Source organism: Antechinus flavipes, chromosome 2, assembly GCF_016432865.1.
Source record: "Antechinus flavipes isolate AdamAnt ecotype Samford, QLD, Australia chromosome 2, AdamAnt_v2, whole genome shotgun sequence".
In the NCBI taxonomy this organism is placed as follows: domain Eukaryota; kingdom Metazoa; phylum Chordata; class Mammalia; order Dasyuromorphia; family Dasyuridae; genus Antechinus; species Antechinus flavipes.
The window spans coordinates 232,441,891-232,462,947 of record NC_067399.1 but is presented as its reverse complement, the minus strand read 5'-3'; the positions used below and the strand labels follow the sequence as shown (position 1 = coordinate 232,462,947).

Below are 21,057 nucleotides of genomic sequence, written 5' to 3'. Positions count from 1 at the left end.
TGTAGACCTACCTATAAGATAGAGTGAGATTCCTCATTTGGGAGTGCCTATACCAACAAAAGTATAGCTCCTCCCTCTATTCTTATAAAGAAAAATACAATCCTGAGAGTTAAGTAGCATGTGTATGACTATTTCATATTTTATTGAGGAGAATATATTATTTGCCATAAGTCACATAAACAGTGGCACTGCTAGGATTCAAATCCAGGTTTTTTATTCCATTGTCAATGTTCTTGCTAAATCCTGCTGCCTCTCTAAGTTGGAGGAGGTTTGGGGGATGGAAAGTACTCTCTAGCTGTATGCCACCTGTACATCAGACTAGCCCTCTCTCAGAATCACAGAATGTAAAAACTAAAAGGAACTGGATAATATAGACTATCAGAAGTTAAAGGACCCTTAGGATATGCAAGGTTAATGCTGAAAAGGTCCCATTTTACAGATGAGAAAGCCAAGGCTCAGAAATATCAGATAACTTGCTCAAGGTCACAGAGCAAGTAATTCATAGAGCCAGAACTTAAATCAGGTCTTCAAGCCCAGGGCTGCGATGTCTCTCCATTGTGTCCTAAACAGAAGAGGTGAAGGTCCCTTCCCCAGTGGGCAGGATGATCTCTCCATCATAAGTCAAATTCCTAGTCACCCTGGGGATTCTCAGATGTCTTGCAGAACTACCAGGGCCAGCTCTGGGCTTGGGCTAGAGCAGAGTGAAATTCTGCAGTGACCCAGTAGCCACAGTCATTCCCCTCCAGGGTGGGGCAGGGGAAGGCTCCCTGCCTGTTCCTCCGGAGCCCCCCGATGAGTAATGAGATTCCAGCCTGGAGCCCCAGTGACAACAGAGGCTTTGGAGAGGCCATGTGATGCTCCGTGAGTGCTGCTGCTGCTGCTGCTGCTACTGCCACCACTAGGAAGCCTCCTTCCCCTTTCCTTCCGAGCTCAGCCTGTCATGGCGACGCCGAACAACCTGACTCCCACCAAGTGTAGCTGGTGGCCCATTTCAGCACTGGAGAGTGATGCAGGGAAAGCTCCGGAGGCCTCGGAGGGCCAGGAGGCAGCTGACCCTTCCCAGTGGGCCAAGGAGAGCCTGGTTCTCTACCACTGGACTCAGTCCTTCAGCTCCCAGAAGGTACATGCAGGAGGCAGGCTCTGGAGGGCAGGGGGAGTGGGGAACCCAGAACCCTGGGCATTCTAGCCTTCTGGATCAGGGGCTCTGGGATGGTATGGGACCCGAGCTTGGTGGGGGGAGGAGTGTCGGAGTAGGCGAGGCTTCCTTCTCCTCATCCCGAAGGAGCAGTCAGCACCATGGGTTTCCCTGGGGTACTCCAGCCCTAGTCTGCAGCTAGCCTGGCTTTCTTGGCAGGTGACAGTTGCAGGTGAGGGTTCCGGGTGGAGGTGGTAGCTGTCCCCCACCCACTCACCTACCCACCCAACACCTGGTTGGGAGAGACCTGCTCATCTCTTCTGGTTCCCCAGGAGAAGCTAAGAATGGAGGGAGGGGGGAGGGGAGAGAGGGGGCTGAACAGATAAATGTAGACAAAGAAAATAGCAAAGAAAGCTGCTGTTAAAAGGAAGAGAGGAAGGAAGGGGTTCTGAGGGGCTCAGCTAGAAGAACACCATTTTCCCAGATCTGATATATCAATCCTATAAATCCTTTGTCCCAGACACTGCAGCCCAACCCAACCCAGCCCAACTGAGCTAGTTCCAACCTTTTCCCACAAAACTGGAGATGGGGGGGAGGGGGGATGGAGTGAGTAGCTGTGACTTTAAAGCACCCTAATTCCACAGATTTTTGAGCCACAGGATTTCTCAGAAACTATTTAGTTCAACCCCCTCACTTTACAAATGAAGAAACTAAGACTCAGCAAAATGACTTCTCCAGGGTCATGTAATGAATTGGTGTCACAGCTAGAATTGGAACCAAAGTCTCCTTAGTTCCAGCGTTGGGTGAGGAGGAGTTAAGGACTTCACTCTGTCATCTTTCTCCAGCTCAGTATGCTTGTCCTCCCCACTCACATAGCTCAGCCTTCGCTGTACCTGCTCACCTCTCAAACCAATGGATTCCGAGTCATCTGGGTTCTGAAAGTAGCATGGAATAGTTTTTGGGTTTTGTGTTGTTTTTAAGAATGAGATTTGGGGTCTGAGAGTGCAGGTTGGAATCTCAGCTCTGCTATTTACTATCTCTGTGACCTTAGGCAAGTCACTTCCCATCTCTGAGCCTCAGCTTTTTCAGTTGAAAAGTAAGGGAGCTGGATTCTGAGATTCCTTCCAGTTCTTAGGTCCTCTGATGCACCTTGGCTTCAGAAGAGGGGTTGCTCAGGGATAGAAGAGGAGCTATCCTGTGCCTGAAAGCAGCTAGAACCTGGAGTTGCAGTCAGTATCTCTACCCTGTCCTACACTACTCCTCTTCCCACCCAACCTGTTTTCATCCTGGAAAGGAAAGAGTTAACCCCCTCCCTACATGTTCCCCACCCTTCTCAGATTGTCACAGCTCCTGGGAGCCTGCTGGGCCCTCTCAGAGCTAGGCAGGCACATTTAAAGACACAGGACACTCTTAATGATTCATTAACCCTGTGGATTTTCTAAGCAAATGAGATTCAGTGACAATAATTTCCTGGGTGAAATCCAGGGGTCAGAACTTTGGGGTTCACAAGCCCTGGGAATGGTCAGAGAGACAGAGGAAAAAGAAATTTAATTACCACCACAAGAGCCACCTTTCAGCCCTGGAGGTGAAAACAATGAGAGAAGAGAGAGTATAAAATTGCATAGCTATTAAGGATCTTAGAAATCCAACTCCCACCACCTCCTCCCTCCCTCCCTCTTTTTCTCCCTCTCCCTATTCCCTTCCTCCCTCTCTCTTTTCCTCCCTTCCTCCATCTCTCTCTCTCTCTCTCTCTCTCTCTCTCTCTCTCTCTCTCTCTCTCTCTCTCTCACACACACACACACACACACACACACACACACACACACACACACACACACTTTTTTATAGAGGAGAGGAATTAACTTACCCAAGGTCATAGAACAGGTTAATGGTAGGGTCAAAACCAGAACCTAGATCTCTTGACTCTAGTATGCTGCTCTTTCCATCATATCTTGTTCCTTCTCCATGTTCTTTTAAGTAGCTATTTCTCTTAAGAGTTGGGACTGGATTGGGCAAAGGCTGTAACTCAGTATGATTCTAGGAAGTGAAGGCAGGATTTGAAATCCTCCCTACTCTAGATCTTTGCCTAGAAAACCCCCAGTAGGGTCACCAAGGGTTGGGCCTGACTGAAAAGACATACCAATAAAACAAACACTTGCTGCCTGGGAGTCAGGTCCCGGGGGAGTGGTAGGAGGCAAAGTAGAAGAGAAGAGTGGGGGATGGGGATGGGGAAGAAATCCTTGTGTTCAGCACCATGGACAGGGACACTGTCCAGGCTTAGCAGAGAGGAGCTAAGACCCCTTAACGCTGACTTTGAAAGTGGGAAACGGTGAACTCTAACAAGTGTCAGTTCCTGTAGACTCCAATCCCCTAAAGAGCCCCTTGCTTTCTTTAAGTCTTTGTGTCCCTACAGATATTTTCCAATTTTAATCAAACCCCTGAATGACTAGCCCTTAGGTTGACCCTAGCCCTAACCCTCAGCTATAAAATATTTAGTTATCAGGGCTCCTACCTTGGAGTTCCCTCGCCTTTTCAATGCCTGGATTGTCTCATTTCAGAACCAACTGTCATTGTTTAAAAGCATCATCAATGTGAGGAGGCAGCTGAGGTATGGCATGAGGTACATAAATTTAAATCCTGGCTATGCCTCTAGTAACTGTTGACCTTGAATAAATCAGTGGGCCTTTCTGGGCTTCAATTTCTTAATTTCTAAAAATAAGGAAGTTTGACTAAATCTTCTCTAAAGACTTTTCAAGCTCTAAAATGTAATTTTTTTAATGTAATTTTTCTAACGCCACCAGGGCATAAGGTTAATGATGGTTTGAAGTCTTTCTAACCATTTACTAATAGTTTTTTTCCACTTTAAATAGGGCCTTTTCAAAGGCTGGGCATTCTTCAAAGCCCATATGAACACTACACTGAAGTATATACTAATCCTTGCTACAGATGTGTGATATATTCTCATTTTGGATACCTACCACAGTGCTTTTAGGTGAACTTTTCTTAAGCAAAAAAGAATTTAAAAATGAATATTCTCTCCCTGGGGTAAGGGTAGGAAGGATTTGCAGCTTGCCAGAGGATCCTGGAGAGAGTGATGCTTAAGCCAAAGGAATGAGTCACTAATAGTGGAGACTATCTAGAATGCTGGTCATGAAATAATAGAATGTTTTAACTGGAAAAAATCTCGGAATATAAAACACAGAATGTGAGATGGAATTATTTGTATCCCAAAGGCCTTAAACACAGTAGGTGCTTAATAAATGCTTGTTGAGTTGAATAAGAGCCAGGTGTGTTTTTTATAACTCAGAGCAGTCTGTAAATAAGCATCAGTTAAATACCTGTTATGCACAGGTAGTATTTGAGATGCTGAGGATACAAAACAAGGCAATTTACAGATCTTGAGCTCAAGGAGTTAATGGTCTAATGGGGGAAAGAATTAATAACATGCAAAAATTATGAATAAACAAGATATAGACAAGATATATTGGAGATAATCCACAGAGGATAAGGAAAAGATGGGTTTTTAACTGTGACTTGAAAGAAGCCAAAGATTTTAGGGAAATAAGATGAAGAAAAAGGGTGCTTTAGGCAATAAAGACAGTAAAAGAAACTTCCTGAAGTTGAGAAATGGGAATCAAGAAAAAATGTCTGGAGCATCTAGTATAAAGAACACAAGGAGACCAGTATCACTGGAGAGCAGAGTATGTGGGATTGGGTTGAGGATATAAGGAGTAAGAAGACTGGAGAGACAGGAAGAAACCAAGTTATGGAGGAATTTAGAGTTGATAGAGACTTTAACCATAATCTTGTTCAATCCTCTCATTTTAAAGTTGGGGAAACTGAAGCCCCCAAAGAAGAGGCTTGTCCAAGGTCATATAGGTAGTAAGTGGCAGAGCAGATCCTATAATCCAGGTCCTCTAAGTCATATCCAGTGCTCTTTCCACTTCAATAGGGATGGTATCTAGGGATAGAGATTCCTGACAGAAGCCCCTCTAATTTCTATTTAAAGCTAAGCAGATGAATCTTATGACTTTTCCCCACCCCCAGCTAGACTTCCCAGCTGCTTTGACTCATAAAAAAAGTAATTCTCCTTGGTAGCTTCTGAAATCTCACACCTATAACAACATTTACCCTAAGTCACTCTCTCTAAATAAAACATCAGTAACTCCTTCTCCCTCCCCGCCTCAACTTCTCTTGCTTCCAAAAATGTAATTAGACAAAGGATTTTAGAGTTACAAGGGAAGTTAAAGACTATCTAGCCTAACTCCCTCATTTTGTGATGAAGAAATTGCTTCTCTGAGAGGGAGTAAGTCATTGATGTAGAATGATTGATGTAACATATTGTACAAACATCGGGCCTTTTTACTATAAAAATTATAAAGCACAGAATGTCAGAGCTCCAGTCTAACCACACCATTTCACAGATAGAGAAGCTTAAGCCCTCGGGAAAGTGAGGCGATAACCTAGAGTCATACAGTGAGTCAATGAGATATATCCAGGAATGGAATCCAGGACTCCTGACCCCTGGTTTAGGACATTTTCATCTCTTCCAATTATAGTACCTATTTGTGTGGTATTGCTTGGGTTTCCTTCTTCTATGGAGTATAAATCTAATGCTGTAACCCTCTAAAGGGGATATCAAGTTCCTCTTTCCTGTCCAATGGTGTTGGGACTACCAGGGAGGAAGAGAAGACACAGATTGGGTCAAATTGGAAAGGATTGAATAACATTCTGGGAAAGAACTCAGAAAAGCTTTTTCCATCTCTCTCAGCCCTCACCATCATACCCCATGCAAATAGTGAAAAGAATGAGCAAGGCTATTTTATACTCTTTGGGCTTCTAGATATACAGACACACACAAAGTCATAGATATGCATCATATGTAGCTTGTGTTTATGTTGCGCTTTAAAGTGTGTACACATATGCATCATGTCTCATGCAGCTACCTAAGTGCATGTAGAAGCACAAAGAGACAGTCTGCTTAGAGAAAAGCAAATCTCCACCCACGCACAGTTCACACTCTGCCCCACAGTGCTGCCTCTGGCAGACATTTACATTCAGGCTTATAGACAGAACAAGCCTCCTCCTACCTGGCATGAAATAGGAGGAATTCAGGCTCTGATTAATGAGTATTCAGCCTTGGACTTAGCTTCTTCAGTCTTTGTTTCCTCCTCTGTAAAATAAGAGATGGATTAGATGATCTTTAAGGTCCTTCCCAGTTCTCATGTTCTATTGTTCTGAAATAGAAGAACCCCTCCTTGTAGCTTATTAGGTCCACTCTCAGGAGGATGAGCAGAATGCTTAGGGACCTAGGTCTCTGCCAGGTTATTCCCAGCTGGCATCCCCCAAACCAGTATTATACCCTATTGTGTGTTATCTCCCTCCCCACATGCCCCCCATCTCCCCTGAACAGAGTTCCCCCCTGTGTGTGTCCGGGCTCTTCCCATGCCCCTGTCCCCTCTGAGCCCCTCCACCCCAACCCCCACCCAGGTACGGCTGGTGATTGCAGAGAAGGGGCTACCCTGTGATGAACGGGATGTCAGTCTGCCTCTGAGTGAGCCCAAGGAACCATGGTTCATGCGCCTGAATCTGGGTGAAGAAGTACCCGTCATCATTCACCGAGACAACATCATCAGTGATTATGACCAAATCATTGACTACGTGGAACGCACTTTCACTGGAGGTATGGTTACCTGTTCACTGTGGGAAAAGCCCCTCAGGCTGGGGGCAGGCATAAGAATATGGGTAACACCAAAGTCTCTGCCACTTACCATCTATGTACCTATGAAAAAAATCATTTTTCCTCTCTGGGCCTCAGTTTCTACATTGGATAAAATGCAAGGGTTGGATTAGAATTCTTAACTTGGGGTTAGTGGTCTTTATTTTAAAATATACATATTTTAGTAACTGTATTTCAATAGTCCTTTGTAATCCTATGTATTTTATTTTGTATGTTTAAAAACATTATTTTGAGGAATACTTAGGCTTCACCAGATTTTCCATGAGGCTTAAGGTATTAAAAAAGATCAAGAGCTCCTGAACCAGAAGATTTCTTTCTAGCTTTCTGACCTCTGTAGCTCTAAATGTTATGACTCCCTTGAAATCTAAGAGCATGTCAGAGGGAAGCTCCTTTGGTCATCTCTGGCACAAAGACTCCTCAAAGGCATCTGGGTAAGAGACTCACAAATAAGCAAAGTTGTCTATGTGATGGGAGATGCTCTAGCCTGGAATTTAGAAGTCCCAGATCTGCTATGATTTGCTGTGCCCATAAACAACCCAGTTCCTGCTCTGGGTCCCATTTTTCCCCTTGTAAAATGGTCTAAATGCTTCTAAAAGTCCCTTTCCCACTCTGATGCTGATACCACCAGGGACTCCCGAGGAGTCCAGCTCTCTCCTAAGTGATTGTATTTCAGAGGGAGTGGGTTTTGTAGAAGAGAAAAAAAACCTAGACCCAAGACTGAGAAACATGCACACTGGATCTGTAATTTTCCCTCTGATCCAGGATTGGAGGAGGATTCTGAAATCTCCATCTTTGTGAACCATATCCAGTCCTACCTCTTTTATCTTTTCCCATCCCAGAACATGTGGCCCAGTTGATACCCGAGACCGGCAGCCTCCTTCACGCCCGAGTACTGCAGTACCGTGAGCTGCTCGATTCCCTCCCCATGGATGCCTACACCCACGGTTGCATCCTTCACCCTGAGCTCACCACCGACTCCATGATCCCTAAATATGCCACGGCCGAGATTCGCAGTAAGTGGCCAGCCCAGGCAAACCTAGCCCAGCAGGAGGAGCCAGCGGTTTGAGCAAAAATTTTTTCCATCCGGTTGTTTCTTTTCCCTTTCCACCTGCCTCACTTTCTCTGATTCTCCCCTCTTCTCTGCTGACACATTTTGCTCCATTTCTCTTTATCTTCTTTCATTTTTCAACCCCTCAATTTCTTCTCCTTCTCTCTGATCCTTTTCCCTCTTTCCCTTTCTGTATTGTACTTTTAAAAAACCTCTTGCTCTCTGTCCTATTTTCCCCAGTTTCAGATTCTGTGTCTTCCTCAAACCAATGCCAGACCCTCTGTGTTGTCCCCAGTCGTTAGCCGCATTCCCATTTCCCTCCTCACTTCCTCTCCCCATCAAATCTGCTGCTGCTTTTACCAAGGCCAGTTGTGGAGAGCCAGGTGGGACATAGGAAGTCGAGAAGACGTGTCTCCGGCCCACCCCACCCCCACCCCTTGCAGCAGGTACTGAGGAGGAGGACAGGTCACCTTGGCCATGGAAGCTGATCAGTCACCTTGAGACCCACAGTGCCAGGCGCCTGATGGAGTTTGATACCACTAATCAATCATTGGACAGGCCTAAAGGGAGCCTTTCTCCCCCATGGCTTTCCTTTCTTTTCCCTCTCCTGCCAGACCTGTGCTGAGTAGCCCTGAGTGGGGGCCAGTGTCTACCTCAAGTGACTGAATGAGAAGATGTTGCTCTTGACCTTCAAACATTCATGAAACATTGACCAAGCTTAATATAGCCAGGCAGCCGGAGCTGGGGAGGTGTTCCCTAGAGCCTGCAGCAGACTGGGTAGGGTGAGTCCAAGCTAAGGAAGCAAGGGAAGCCTGACATTCCTCCCCCAAGGGACATCCCAGACTTTGGGATGCTGAGATACCTAAACGTAGTTGTCTAGGGCTCTAATTTGACGAGTTCCCATAGAAAGCTCCTCCTCCCTGAATCTCCCCTTCCTGTTAGTGCTGCCACCAAATACACCTTGAGAGTCCTCAAATTCATATTCTTCAGTCTTAAGTGTTTACATGTTCGCCACTCCTTCCCATTCTACCCTGGACTAGGACACATTGTAACACCCTGAGACTTGGAGAACTAGACCCGGAGGACCTGGGCTTGAATACTACTCACTACTCACGACTGCTATAATCCTCACCAGGTCACTCAGCCTGCTGGACCACAATTTCCTTATATGTAAAAGGAGAAACACGAGCATTGGACTAGATGATTAAATACCTTCAGGCTCTGTAACTATGTGTATCCATTAGCCTCCCTACCCCAGAATTGCTCTCCCTTCACGATGCTGACTCCTGCTTCTTCCTACTCCTCTTTCTCAGGCTCAGCAATCTTTCTGTTCTATTCTGTCTACTTTGTCCTGTCGGATGAAGAAGAAGAGGTTGAGTGAGGAAGGAAGAAGAGAAAAGGAGGGGAGTGAGGAGAGACAAAGAGAAGCAGAGAAAAAGATTTCTTCTGGCTAATATGAGAAGAGAATGAGGGGCAAAGCCAGCAGAGAGGCAGAATACAACAAACCACTGCAAGCTAAATGGGAATGAGGCATAAAGAAAGGATGCTTAACCAGAACTTATTCCTGACAAAGTCCCAAGTACACTCATTGGTGTACCCACTGCACTTGTAACATAGAATTAAATTATATATTTTAGAAAAAAAAAAAAAAAAGAAAGGATGCTTAAGAGATCATTTGACTTAATCACTTCACCTGATGTCTGTCTCTCATCAGAGAGCAGCATTTAGGAAGACATTTTGAGATCCATGAAGTTGAGTCAGAGGACCTGAGGACAAATGCAAGCCTGGCACTTCCTGCCTGCATAATCTTAAGGAAGTCACTTGCCCACACTAGGTCTCCATTTCCTCATCAGTAAATTAAGGGAGTTGGACTAATTGATCCTTAGGTCTCTCTGATTCTAGAATCTTCCACCCTTCCTTCCCGTCTAATGATCAGTGGTGTCTAGTGACTGAGAAGTTGGAGTAATGGGGTTTCAGTGGGTTCTTCTCTGGGTTGGAAGGAGAAGTAGAAAGAAGTTAGTGCATACCTGTATATGGGAGCAAGAGTGGGAACAAGATCAGACCCAAGTCTGCTTTCGGTTATTTCTTCTCTTCATTAGTAACGTTCCACCATGAAATTCTATGGCATCTCCAATGGGTTCTGGGATGTGAAGGGATTTTGTTCTTTGTTTCTATTATAATTATTACTCCTGTTATCTATTATAACTCATTTATATAGGACTTTACACAGGCTGCATTCTCTACCAGTGAAGGAAGTATTCACATCATAGAGAACATCAAGGAAATCTTGGATCAGAGGTGCAGGACTTGCCCGAGTCGCACAGCTGGGTTCCAGAATGTAAAGCTAGGTTTCCTGACCTCAAGTCACCCAGCGTAGTTCTCACTGTATCCTATTGCCCAGGCAGTCGAGCAGAGCTACCTATGAGGACCAGGGAGGTAGGCAGCTGCCTGCTGTGTAGACCTAGCGGGCAGCTAGGAGGTACAGCAGATACGGGCTGGAGGCAGGAGAGTCAAGTGTGGCCTCCAATACTTACCAGTGATGTGACCCTGGCCAAGCCACTTCACTCTGTCTTATTTCCTCACGTGTGTAAAGGAGACAATGATAGCCCTGCCTTCCAGGTTTGTTGTGAAAATCAAATGAGAAAATAATTATAAAAAACTTAGCACCATGCCTAGCACATAGCAAGTGCTACAAAATTATTAGCTAGCATTACTATATCTGCAAAATCATGGATTCTCAAGGGACTGAAGGGAGGGTGAGTTAGCACAGTGAAGTTAGTAGCTCACTAGGCAAGTGATGACATTGTGTCTGGCCACCAGGTGAATGCTTTTGGCCACAGCATCTCATGAAGCCGTTTCCTACAGCATGGCTGGGTTACCATCTGGGTAGCAAAAAAAAATAAGGAAATCATCCAAAGAGTAGATCTGGGACCCAGGCAGGGAACCATTTTCCAAATCATCTAGATTAAATATCTTTAGGAGCTTGGGCAAGTCATGACATCACAGAATCTCCAAACTAGAATTGGAGTCATTGGAGTCCCTAAGGCTTCCTAAGGCAGCCATTAGTGTTCCAGACAACTCTCTAGAAGCCCCAAACCTGCCTCTTTGTAACTTCCCTCTGTGTCTGCTCTTTAGGTCTTCCCTGCCAGACCTTCAAATGCTGGAAGACAACAGTCATATTCCTTCTGGGTCTTCTCCAGGCTAAACATCCCCAATTCTTTCATTTACATCATGTTCTCTTTCTGTGTACCTCCATTTCCTCTTTTGTAAAATGGAAACACTCATACCTGTGCTACCTGCTTGATAGAGAGTCTTAAAATGACTCTTAAAATGTGGGTAATTAGTATAATCTGCAAGGGTGTTGAAGGAGGGAGTGAGGGGACAGAATCTGCTTTGCCTTTTTTCTTAGGACACTTGGCTAACGCCAGCACTGACCTAATGAAACTGGACCATGAAGAAGAGCCTCAACTCTCCGAACCCTACCTTTCCAAACAGAAGAAACTCATGGTGAGTTGTTTGAAGTGTCCCTCAGAACTCAAGTGTGCACGAATTTGCATGGGCACATACACATTCACTCATCATTTGTTTTTAGAGGGAAAGAAATATCTGGGCCAGGAAGATCCTGCAATGAGTGACCTCAACTTCTGGAAAATTATCAGTGATTCCTATGAATCCAAAGCCCTCCAAATGAAGTTCCTGGCTATATTGGTGGGAAGGAGGAGTCAGGATAATTTGCATACATATTACTTCTAGCAGTAAAAGGTTGTGTGACCTTAGACAAGTGATTTCTTTTATCCAGATCTGTTTTCTCTTTAGTAAAGTTGGGGGATTCTACAAAATGACTTCTGAGCTTCCAGTTCTAATATTCTATGTCTTAAAGTCTCTTTTAGTTCTGTTATTCTAGGTTCTAAGAGCACTTTTAGTCATAACATTCTAGGAGTTTTTGATTATGAAGGTAATGAGCCACCTGAGTGGGGGTATCTGGTCTCTCATCATCAAAGCATAGAAGTAAGGTGGTAAACCTTCCTTAAAAGCTTCATCAGGATTTATTAAAGGCAGCCGGATGGTACAATCCACAGTTTTAGACCTAGAGTCAGGGAGACCTGAGTTCAAGTTCAGCTCCAGATGATTAGCTGTGTGACCCTGGGCAGGTCACTTTACCTCTGCCTGAGTCATCTGTAAAATGGAGATAACAGCACTTACCTTCCAAGGTTGCTTTGAGGATAAAAAGATAACATGTAAAAAATGCTTTGAAGGCTTAAAGTATTAACTGGCTGTTGTAGTTGTAGTTGTTCTTAGATGGCTCACCATAGTGTGGAGGTGATCTTGAGTTCTTGAAGCTTATGGCAGAGATGTGCAAAAATAGACAGGTCCTCCCAATGTGGAAAATCTTTACATATGGGCAACTGATAGACTTCGTGTCTGTCATCCAAGAACTAAATAATGCAGAGAGGCTCATAAGCAGAAGACTAGCCACCAGGTGAATGCTTTTGTGACCAAAAGTCATAGCATTTCATGAGATTGTTTCCTATAGCAAGGCTGGGGTCTGTGGAGGGAGCAATTGCAAAATCATGGATTCTCAAGGGACTGAAGGGAGGGTGAGTTAGCATGGTGAAGTTAGTAGCTCACTGGACTTAGAATTAGAAATCTCACCTCAGATACTTGCTAGTTGTGTGACTATAAGAATGATTTATGTGTCAAATGAGGGGAAATTATGACTTCTAAGGCTCCTCTTAGTTCTAAGTCTATGATCCTATGGGCAACACATAATAATCTCAATAGCTACCATTTATATAGTGTTTTCTAAATATTTTACAATACTTCATTTAATATTCAATGTCCCTGGAAGATAGATGCTACTATTTTCTCATTTTACAGATAAGGAAACTGAGGTATTCAAAGATTAAGGAATTTGCCCAGGTTCAAACATCTAGAAAGTGTTTGAGATTGGATTTGAATGAACTCATCATGTCTTCCTGATTCTAATCCCAATGCTCTGTCCACTTGGTCACCAATTTAGAGATTATTTACTCCAACTCTCATTTTTCATATGGAAAACTGAGGCCAAAGTGAACAAGCTTTACCCAAGGTTATATAACTAGTAAGAAGAAGTAAATCTGAAACTCAGGTTTTTGACTTTCAATCCAAGTCTCTTTCTATTAGCATATACTCCTTTCTTAGCTCCTACTGTCCCCACTCTGTCAAATCCAGATGAGGACACGTGGAATGGGCTTTGGGAATAGGCAGGGAATGGGGAAGCTCAGTCCCTTGGGGACTCCCTGGTTCACTTCTCATCTTAGTTCTGATTCTCCTCAGGCGAAGATCCTGGAACATGACAACGTCAACTACCTGAAGAAAATCCTGGGGGAACTGGCTATGGTGCTAGACCAAATTGAAGCTGAGCTGGAGAAAAGGAAGCTGGAATATGAAGGTAAGTGCAGGATATGTGAAAATGGGGTTGGGGTAAGGAAATAGAAAAGAGACAGCACTGATTTCTTAGAACTCCCTTCAGCTCAGGCCTACATGCATGTATTCTTCAAAATATATTAAGTTCTTTCCACTAAGGTTCTCAAAGCTTTGACCTCCTGCTATCTCCGTCTATCAGGCATAGTCTTCCAAATCTTTCTTTTTTTAAAATATTTTATTTTATTTTATTTAATAATAACTTTATATTGACAGAATCCATGCCAGGATAATTTTTTTTACAACATTATCCCTTGCACTCGTTTCTGTTCCGATTTTTCCCTCCCTCTCTCCACCCCCTCCCCTAGATGGCAAGCAGTCCTATATATGTTAGATATGTTATAGTATATCCTAGATACAATATATGTTTGCAGAACTGAACAGTTTTCTTGTGGCACAGGGAGAATTGGATTCAGAAGGTAAAAATAACCCAGGAAGAAAAACAAAAATGCAGATAGTTCACATTCGTTTCCCAGTGTTTTCTCTTTGGGTGTAGCTGCTTCTGTCCATCATTTATCAATTGAAACTCAGTTAGGTCTCTTTGTCAAAGAAATCCACTTTCATCAGAATACATCCTCATACAATATAGTTGTTGAAGTGTATAATGATCTCCTGGTTCTGCTCATTTCACTTAGCATCAGTTCATGTAAGTCTCTCCAGTCCTCTCTGTATTCATCCTGCTGGTCATTTCTTACAGAACAATAATATTCCATAACATTCATATACCACAATTTATCCAGCCATTCTCCAATTGATGGGCATCCATTCAATTTCCAGTTTCTAGCCCCTACAAACAGGGTTGCCACAAACATTTTGGCACATACAGGTCCCTTTCCCTTTTTTAGTATTTCTTTGAGATATAAGCCCAATAGAAACACTGCTGGATCAAAGGGTATGCACAATTTGATAACTTTTTGGGCATAATTCCAGATTGCCAAATCTTTCTAAGACAGTATTTTCACATTCCCTTCCCCTTATCAACACCCTATTTCCTACCACACATCAGAATTTTTCTACCTGGCCAAAAGAGATGTTCTAAGGAACATAGAAGGTGACAACCCTAACCCTGGAATGCTTTAAGTACCAGTTAAAATTCCATCTTCTATAAACCTCCTTCAAACTCTCTTAATTCTAGTGCCTTCTGGCTCTTAAATATTTCCTATTTATTTTGTATACAGAATTTTTGTTTACATATATGTTCTTGTGGTCTCCCCCAATGGTTGTGAGTTCCTCGAAGATAGGGATTATCTTTTGCCTCTTTTTATGTTCTTAGCACTTAGCACAGTGCCTGGCACAGAGTAGGTGCTTAATAAATGTTTATTTATTAATTGGTCTTTCAGGACCTCAGTTTCTTTGTCTATAAAATAAGAGAGTTAGATTGGATATACTATTAAGTTCCTTTTAGTTTTAGATCTGTGAACCTATGATCCTTAGATCTCCATCAATGATTTCTCCTATCACATTAATTGCCTATACTATTTTATTCATGTAAAATGAATGTAAGGTGATTAAGAGGAGAGAAGAATTAGGTCTTGATGAGAGTAATGAAGAGGGGAGAAAAATGGAGTTTGGTAAGGATAAGAAACCCAAGGTGACACAATAAACGGAGGCTATAATATAGGATTCGTATCTTCTAGTCTAGTAATAATACAGCAGACATCTCCAAGAGGGGATGGGGAAGGATGATGCAGATTTTTCTCAGCCATATAATAGATGTGACTATAACAGTGTAGATCAAGAATCTAAGACTTACATCTAGTTGTCTTTTTTTGGAGTCCTCTTGGATCCATCCTCATCTTTTTCTTCCTTCATTCTCTCCAGACATTAATCAATTAAGCATGGGCACCTGCCCCACGCTGGCTGCCAACCAAGGTTTATTGTTCAGTAGAATGAAGACTTCTCACAGGAAAGATGGAAAGTAATTTATCCATGGTCATTGACATTCTGAATATGGGTTCTCCACATAAGGAGAAGGGTTTTTCGTTATATGTAAGGAAAAACTTGTCTCAATTAACAGGGTAGTAAGATCCTGGACCAGGGATATAAGAGGTCAGAGTTTTTTTTAAAAACAAGGGAAAGATTACTCAATAGTAGCTGAAGGGCATTGAGTATAAATCCTTCTCCTGGGTAACCCTCACAATCCAATGTCTCTACCCCTGCTTCAACGCTGCAGGGTATTGAGTCCTGCTTTCTAGAGCCCCCAAGTTGGGGCGACAAAACATACCATTGCTTTCTAGAGCCCCCACACCGGAGTGATTAAAATACATCTTCCTAGTGGAGAAGTAATCGGGACTCCAGAGGATGGTGGGAAAATGGAGTCCGTTTATGTCAAGGACTTTCCCCTTTTAATAATGTAACAAAAACAACTCTTGAGCATGTAGGACCACATAAACAACTTGCTATTGTACGTAGTTTGCCACCTAGTATCACTTTGCTTTAATCTCAACAGAGGTTGTCACTGCCCCCTGACTTCTCGGGAAGGCCGGAGCCCTTAGGGAAGATGGGGAATTCAAATAGACATTGTCAGCAGGTTCCCTCTGGGCTAAAGGGTCTTATATCTCATCCAGAGTTTCCCGACTGACTGTGACCATCTACAGCAGGGTATTAGTAGAGAAAATCACAAAACTAAACTGACCTCTCCCACTCCAAATTCATGTTGCATAATTTCAGTTGAACTCTTGTTTTCTGCAATGCTTCTACCCTCCCCTTGTTGACTCTGTCTTATTCCCACAGCATCTGTTCCAAACTCTATATTCTCATTCAGATTCTTCTCCCATTCCAACCCTACAGTAGATAACCTAAAATGTCACAAATGCTATCTGACACAAGCTTTCCACCACCCTTTTCTTCCTTTATTCAAAATTTCTCAGGTTCATCACCTACATTCAGACTTCTCCATTCCTGAAAATTTTTTAAAGTCTTCTCTTGATTCCACTGCTTCATCCTTCTACCATCTCATCCCTCTCCCTTCCTTTACTCCTAAATTCTTTGGAAAGATATCTGTACCTGTTGATAAAAACTCAAGATTCTCTGGCACCTTAAATCTTATAAAATGCCTTCCCATAAACCTAATGAGGTGCATTGTATGAATATGATTATCCTCATTTTACAGATTAGGAAACAGATTACAGATCAGGAGGATCAATAAGGCAAAATGACCTTTCCATGATCACAGAATAAGTGTCAAAGCCAGCCTCCTAAATCTGGTATTCTTCCTGCCACATCATTTAACCTCAAATTAATGTCATCTGATTTTTAATTTAATGAAAGTTTTATATTAAAGATCACAGGTGACATTTATCATTTTTAGTTTCTGTTTTCAGCCATCATCCTTTTTGACCTCTTTATATCTTCTGACATGGGGAATGAATAGCCTCTTCTACCAGATTCTCTTAGAGACCCAGTACTATCTTTTTTTTCCCCTCATTTTAATTGACACTTTTCCTTCATATCACCTTTATTTCCAATTTTATCCATTTTCTTATTCTGTAATCCCTATCTTTTATTACAAATATCCTACTCAAAAGATTTAAATGTCTTTTGTCACCAATTTAGGTGTTCCTACTAATGACCTAGATTAAAACCCATTCATACTTTCCTATTTATGTGTCTTTTAAATACATCTTCTTGTATGTTCACTACCAAGAATACGTTGGAGGTTTTCCCCAATTACTCATGATACCACAAAGACACCAATGATACACTCTGGAAGCCCACTTTTCATTCCTTGTTCTTAATACTACTGGACTACTATGACTGCCTCCAAACAGATGTTTCTACTTCCAACGTTTCTTCTCTCCAATCCAACTGCAATAATAATCTTTCTCTTACTTGGTCATGTCACTCTTTTGGTCAATAATTTTCAGTGCTTCTCTACTGCCTCGTAAGGGATATTCAAAGGCCTCTGCTTATTGTTCAAGCCTCTAAACAATATAGAACCAAAATTTTCCAGTCTTATCATATAAATGCCTTCCATTTATTTTACTCTCTGTCTCCTGAATACACACCATAGGCCCTCTGTGCTTTTGTCCACACTTTTACTGGGCCTGCAAAACTTTATTATTTCAAGTGCAAAATCCCTACCCAATCTTCCTTTTGCAGTCAAATACATATTCTCATAATGACTTCCCCCAGACCCCACAAAGTTTGTAATGCACTTATGTATTATTATATGTTACAATTATACCCTATGAGATTTTAAGAATTTTGTCTTATCTAAATTGTTTTCTGCCCAATGCACAACATAATACTCTGCACACATTAGATGCTTGATAAAAATTTATTGAATAAATGCATGGATGAACAGCTAGCCCAAGGAAACTTATTAGAATTTTGGTGTAACAATGTCTTTAAAGATCATTTAATTCAATAACCTTTAAAATGTTTCTGATCATATGCCTCATCAGTATAAATAATAACAAATAAAGAATTGAGCACAGACACCCCTTATATATGCATATTCACTTAATTAAAAATTATTGTAATTGAGCAGTGATAATAGCCTGAATTCAAGTTGGGGACACATGGAAGAGATGTAGAAGTAGAAATGACAAAGTCTAACACCTGATTGGAAATGTGGGTGGGAAAAAAGTGAAAAGTCAAAGGTAATGCTGGAAATTTGAAATTTTGAACTTAGGCGATTTAGAAGGATGGTGGTATTCTTGACAGAAACAGGGAAAATTAGAACTATCCTCTGATTAGTTTTGATCATACCCTTTAGGGGTATTCCCTACTTCCCACTTTAGAAGCCACCATCTAGTAGTCTATCTCCCTCATGTCATAGAGGAAGAAAAAGAAATCCAAAGAGATAACTTATTTGCCCAAGATCACAAAGCTACAAATAGTTAGCTGCAGAGACATAATTCTAATCCAGATCCTCTGCCTCCAAGTCCAGAAATGTTTCCATCACACTTTCTCATTCTATCAACAAGGCTCAATGTAGTTCCTGAAAAAGTCACTGGAAGAATATTCCTGGGATTTCCTAAGGACTCTCTTTGGAACAATCTGCTTCTTTTATGTCAGCCAAAGTCAAGTTCTCTTAACTGAATTTTCAGAAAGTTACAGGGACAAGAAGAACATGACAGGTTCTAAGGTAAGATGCAGAAATAGGTCATCAAGTTTGTCTCTCCATAAGTAGCAGCAGTGAGACACAGTGGAGGACATTTAATCCAGAGCAGCAATCTAAGATGGCTCAATTTAGCTTCTGTTCAATACCTGGTGACCCTGGACCATTTTGGCTCCAATATCCCCATTTAAGTGTGGTTCCTATACCTTGCACCCCAGCACTTTGTTAGCCATCATCATTATCATCATCATCATCATCACCACCACCATCAGAATAATAATAGCTATCATTTACATAACACCTACTATGTTCAGGCACTATGCTAAGCACTTTACAAATATTTCATCTAATCCTCACAATAGTCACAATAGAGGTGTTATCATCACCCCCATTTTACAGATGAGGAAACAGAGGCAAAAAGGTTAAGTGACTTGCCTCCTAAGTTTCTAGGAAGTTTCTGAGGCCAGATTTGAATTTAGGTCTTTCTGACATTAGGCCAGTGTTCTATCTACTGTGCCACCTCATGCCCATGGTAGAGGCTATATCCATTTTAGCTATTATTATAGTTACTGTTATTATCAGTCTTTTACTATTAGTGCCAAATAAATGGTGTAGACGGCAGTAGGACCAGCTGCCTTATTTTACAGATGAGAAATTGGGGTCACAAAAGAAGTTACACGGCTTTCCAAGGCTACAGAGTGGGCAGTGTAGGAGCTGAGATTCAAGTCCAGAGGTCCTGATTCCACCATTCTCTACATCACATCATATGGTCAGTCCTAGGGATTTAGAGGATAAAGTGATGATACGAGGATGGATCAGTCAGGGGGAGTTTTCTGTAATTATAAAATGAATTGAATCTTGAATATATAGTTATGGAGGATTAGACAAGTGAAAAGGGACCATAATTAAAGCAAATCCTCAGAGAAAGGAAAGCACATACTGTATTTTAAGGAGCAAAGAGAAGACTAGCTTGGCTGACCAGATGGAGGTCTACAGGACAGTAATAGATGCCAGTGTCTGGGCAGGTCATCAGGTATTTTGAATGCAAAACTAAGGGCTTTGGATTTGAAAATGGGAAATTATTGGAAGGACTCAAGCAAAGAGTGAGATACGTAAAGAATGTTCTAGGAGAGGCACGTAGGTGGCACCGTGGATAGTGCACCAGCCCTGAAGTCAGGAGGACCTGAGTTCAAATGTGACCTCAGACACTTAAAACTTCCTGGCTGTGTGACCCTGGGCAAGTCACTTAACCCCAATTGCCTCAGTTTAAAAAAAAAAAATGTTCTAGGAATCAAAGGAAGAAGTCAAATTCTGAAGCTGAGACTCTGGGAGAATCATATCACCATTAAAAGAGACTGTTCTAGTGTCAAGGGAAGTATGAATTTAATTTTTTTCAATCCCATTTTGCTTCCTCTACTCCACAGGGCAGAAATGTGAGCTGTGGCTTTGCGGCTGTGTCTTCACACTCGCTGATGTCCTCCTGGGGGCCACTTTACACCGCCTCAAATTCTTGGGACTGTCAAAAAAATACTGGGAAGATGGTAGCCGGCCCAATCTGCAGTCATTCTTTGAGAGGGTCCAGAGACGCTTTGCCTTCCGGAAAGTCCTCGGGGACATACATACCACACTACTTTCTGCTGTCATCCCCAATGCATTCCGGCTGGTTAAGCGGAAACCACCATCCTTCTTTGGAGCATCCTTTCTTATGGGCTCCCTGGGAGGGATGGGATACTTTGCTTACTGGTACCTCAAGAAAAAATACATCTAGAGCTGGGCTGTGTTTGGTGTTTGGTTGTTATGTCTCTGTGCTGTGTGATTCACGATGAGCTCTCTTCAACTGTCCCATGAAAACTTGAAACAGTTCTCCTTACCCCAACCCTTACCCCTATCTGAGTATATTGTCAATGTGAAAACATTCCATTGTCTAGAAGTAGAAGTAACCAACAACTCAAGGAAGCTATTAAACCTGGAGAAAAGAGAAAAATAACCCAAACAACGCAACAAGGAATGCCTTTGATTTTGATTTGAGTTTTCGAGCCTGAATTACAGAAACTGGTTCACCTCACTGAGTGTAAGTTCTGGGTACCCCTATTCACTGGGATCTTGAGTTGGGGAAGGGAACACTGGTAGCAGGGAGGTAAACCGGGTCCCTTCCTTCCCTTTTTTTACCCTTCCCCCACTCCCACCCCTAAAGAGATATTTTCAAATGAAAATACAATTGAGAATTGGTCTGTTCCCAGCCAGAATGCCAAATGGGTCCAGATATTCTGAGACTACAACCTTTTATTTCCTCAGAATTGATGGACTTATTTCTCTGGAATCTGATAATACTCTAAAACAATGTAGATGGGCCACAGGGGAGGCCACTAAAGGTAAACTCTATTGCTAGACATGGCCTCCACAGTTTTTGAGATCACCACCATGAAAACATCTTTTCAATTTTGCCAAGGCTGTTGTAGCCTATTTAATTCTTTCTTGGGGATGCTTCATGAGGATATCCATTATCTCCATTCCTTTGGGTATGTTTTCCCCATAATCTTAAGTGTATCTTTCACTCAATGCCATAATGGTCTCCAAGGTCCTTTTTAGCTCTCTATCCACTGTTC

At 42.4% G+C, this 21,057-nt stretch overlaps 1 protein-coding gene across 4 annotated transcripts; it reads left to right on the top strand.

Annotated features, from left to right (window-relative positions):
* The first annotated feature begins 692 nt into the window (after positions 1 to 692).
* Positions 693 to 20,455, top strand: GDAP1L1 (ganglioside induced differentiation associated protein 1 like 1). Of its 4 annotated transcripts, none has more exons than XM_051976510.1 (7): positions 693 to 1,120; positions 2,984 to 3,026; positions 6,549 to 6,818; positions 7,715 to 7,888; positions 11,333 to 11,430; positions 13,240 to 13,354; positions 19,876 to 20,455. In XM_051976510.1, the coding sequence occupies exons 1-7, from the start codon at positions 941 to 943 to the stop codon at positions 20,217 to 20,219; spliced, it is 1,224 nt and encodes a 407-aa protein (XP_051832470.1). In that variant the 5' UTR covers positions 693 to 940; the 3' UTR covers positions 20,220 to 20,455. The 4 variants fall into 4 exon arrangements, with proteins under 4 accessions (XP_051832470.1, XP_051832471.1, XP_051832473.1 ...); XM_051976513.1 differs by lacking the exon at positions 2,984 to 3,026 and adding an exon at position 1,373 and having other exon boundaries at positions 1,008 to 1,120; positions 6,551 to 6,818; XM_051976511.1 differs by lacking the exon at positions 2,984 to 3,026 and having other exon boundaries at positions 706 to 1,120; positions 6,626 to 6,818.
* Positions 20,456 to 21,057: the final 602 nt, after the last annotated feature.

What these genes read in the sequence shown, in the direction of transcription:
- GDAP1L1 (XM_051976510.1), top strand. Translation starts at nt 941, where the DNA reads ATGGCGACGCCGAACAACCTGACTCCCACCAAGTGTAGCTGGTGGCCC. An exon ending in GGAACGCACTTTCACTGGAG is followed by an intron (nt 6,819 to 7,714) that starts GTATGGTTACCT and finishes TTCCCATCCCAG; the next exon opens with AACATGTGGCCCAGTTGATA. An exon ending in CCAAACAGAAGAAACTCATG is followed by an intron (nt 11,431 to 13,239) that starts GTGAGTTGTTTG and finishes GATTCTCCTCAG; the next exon opens with GCGAAGATCCTGGAACATGA.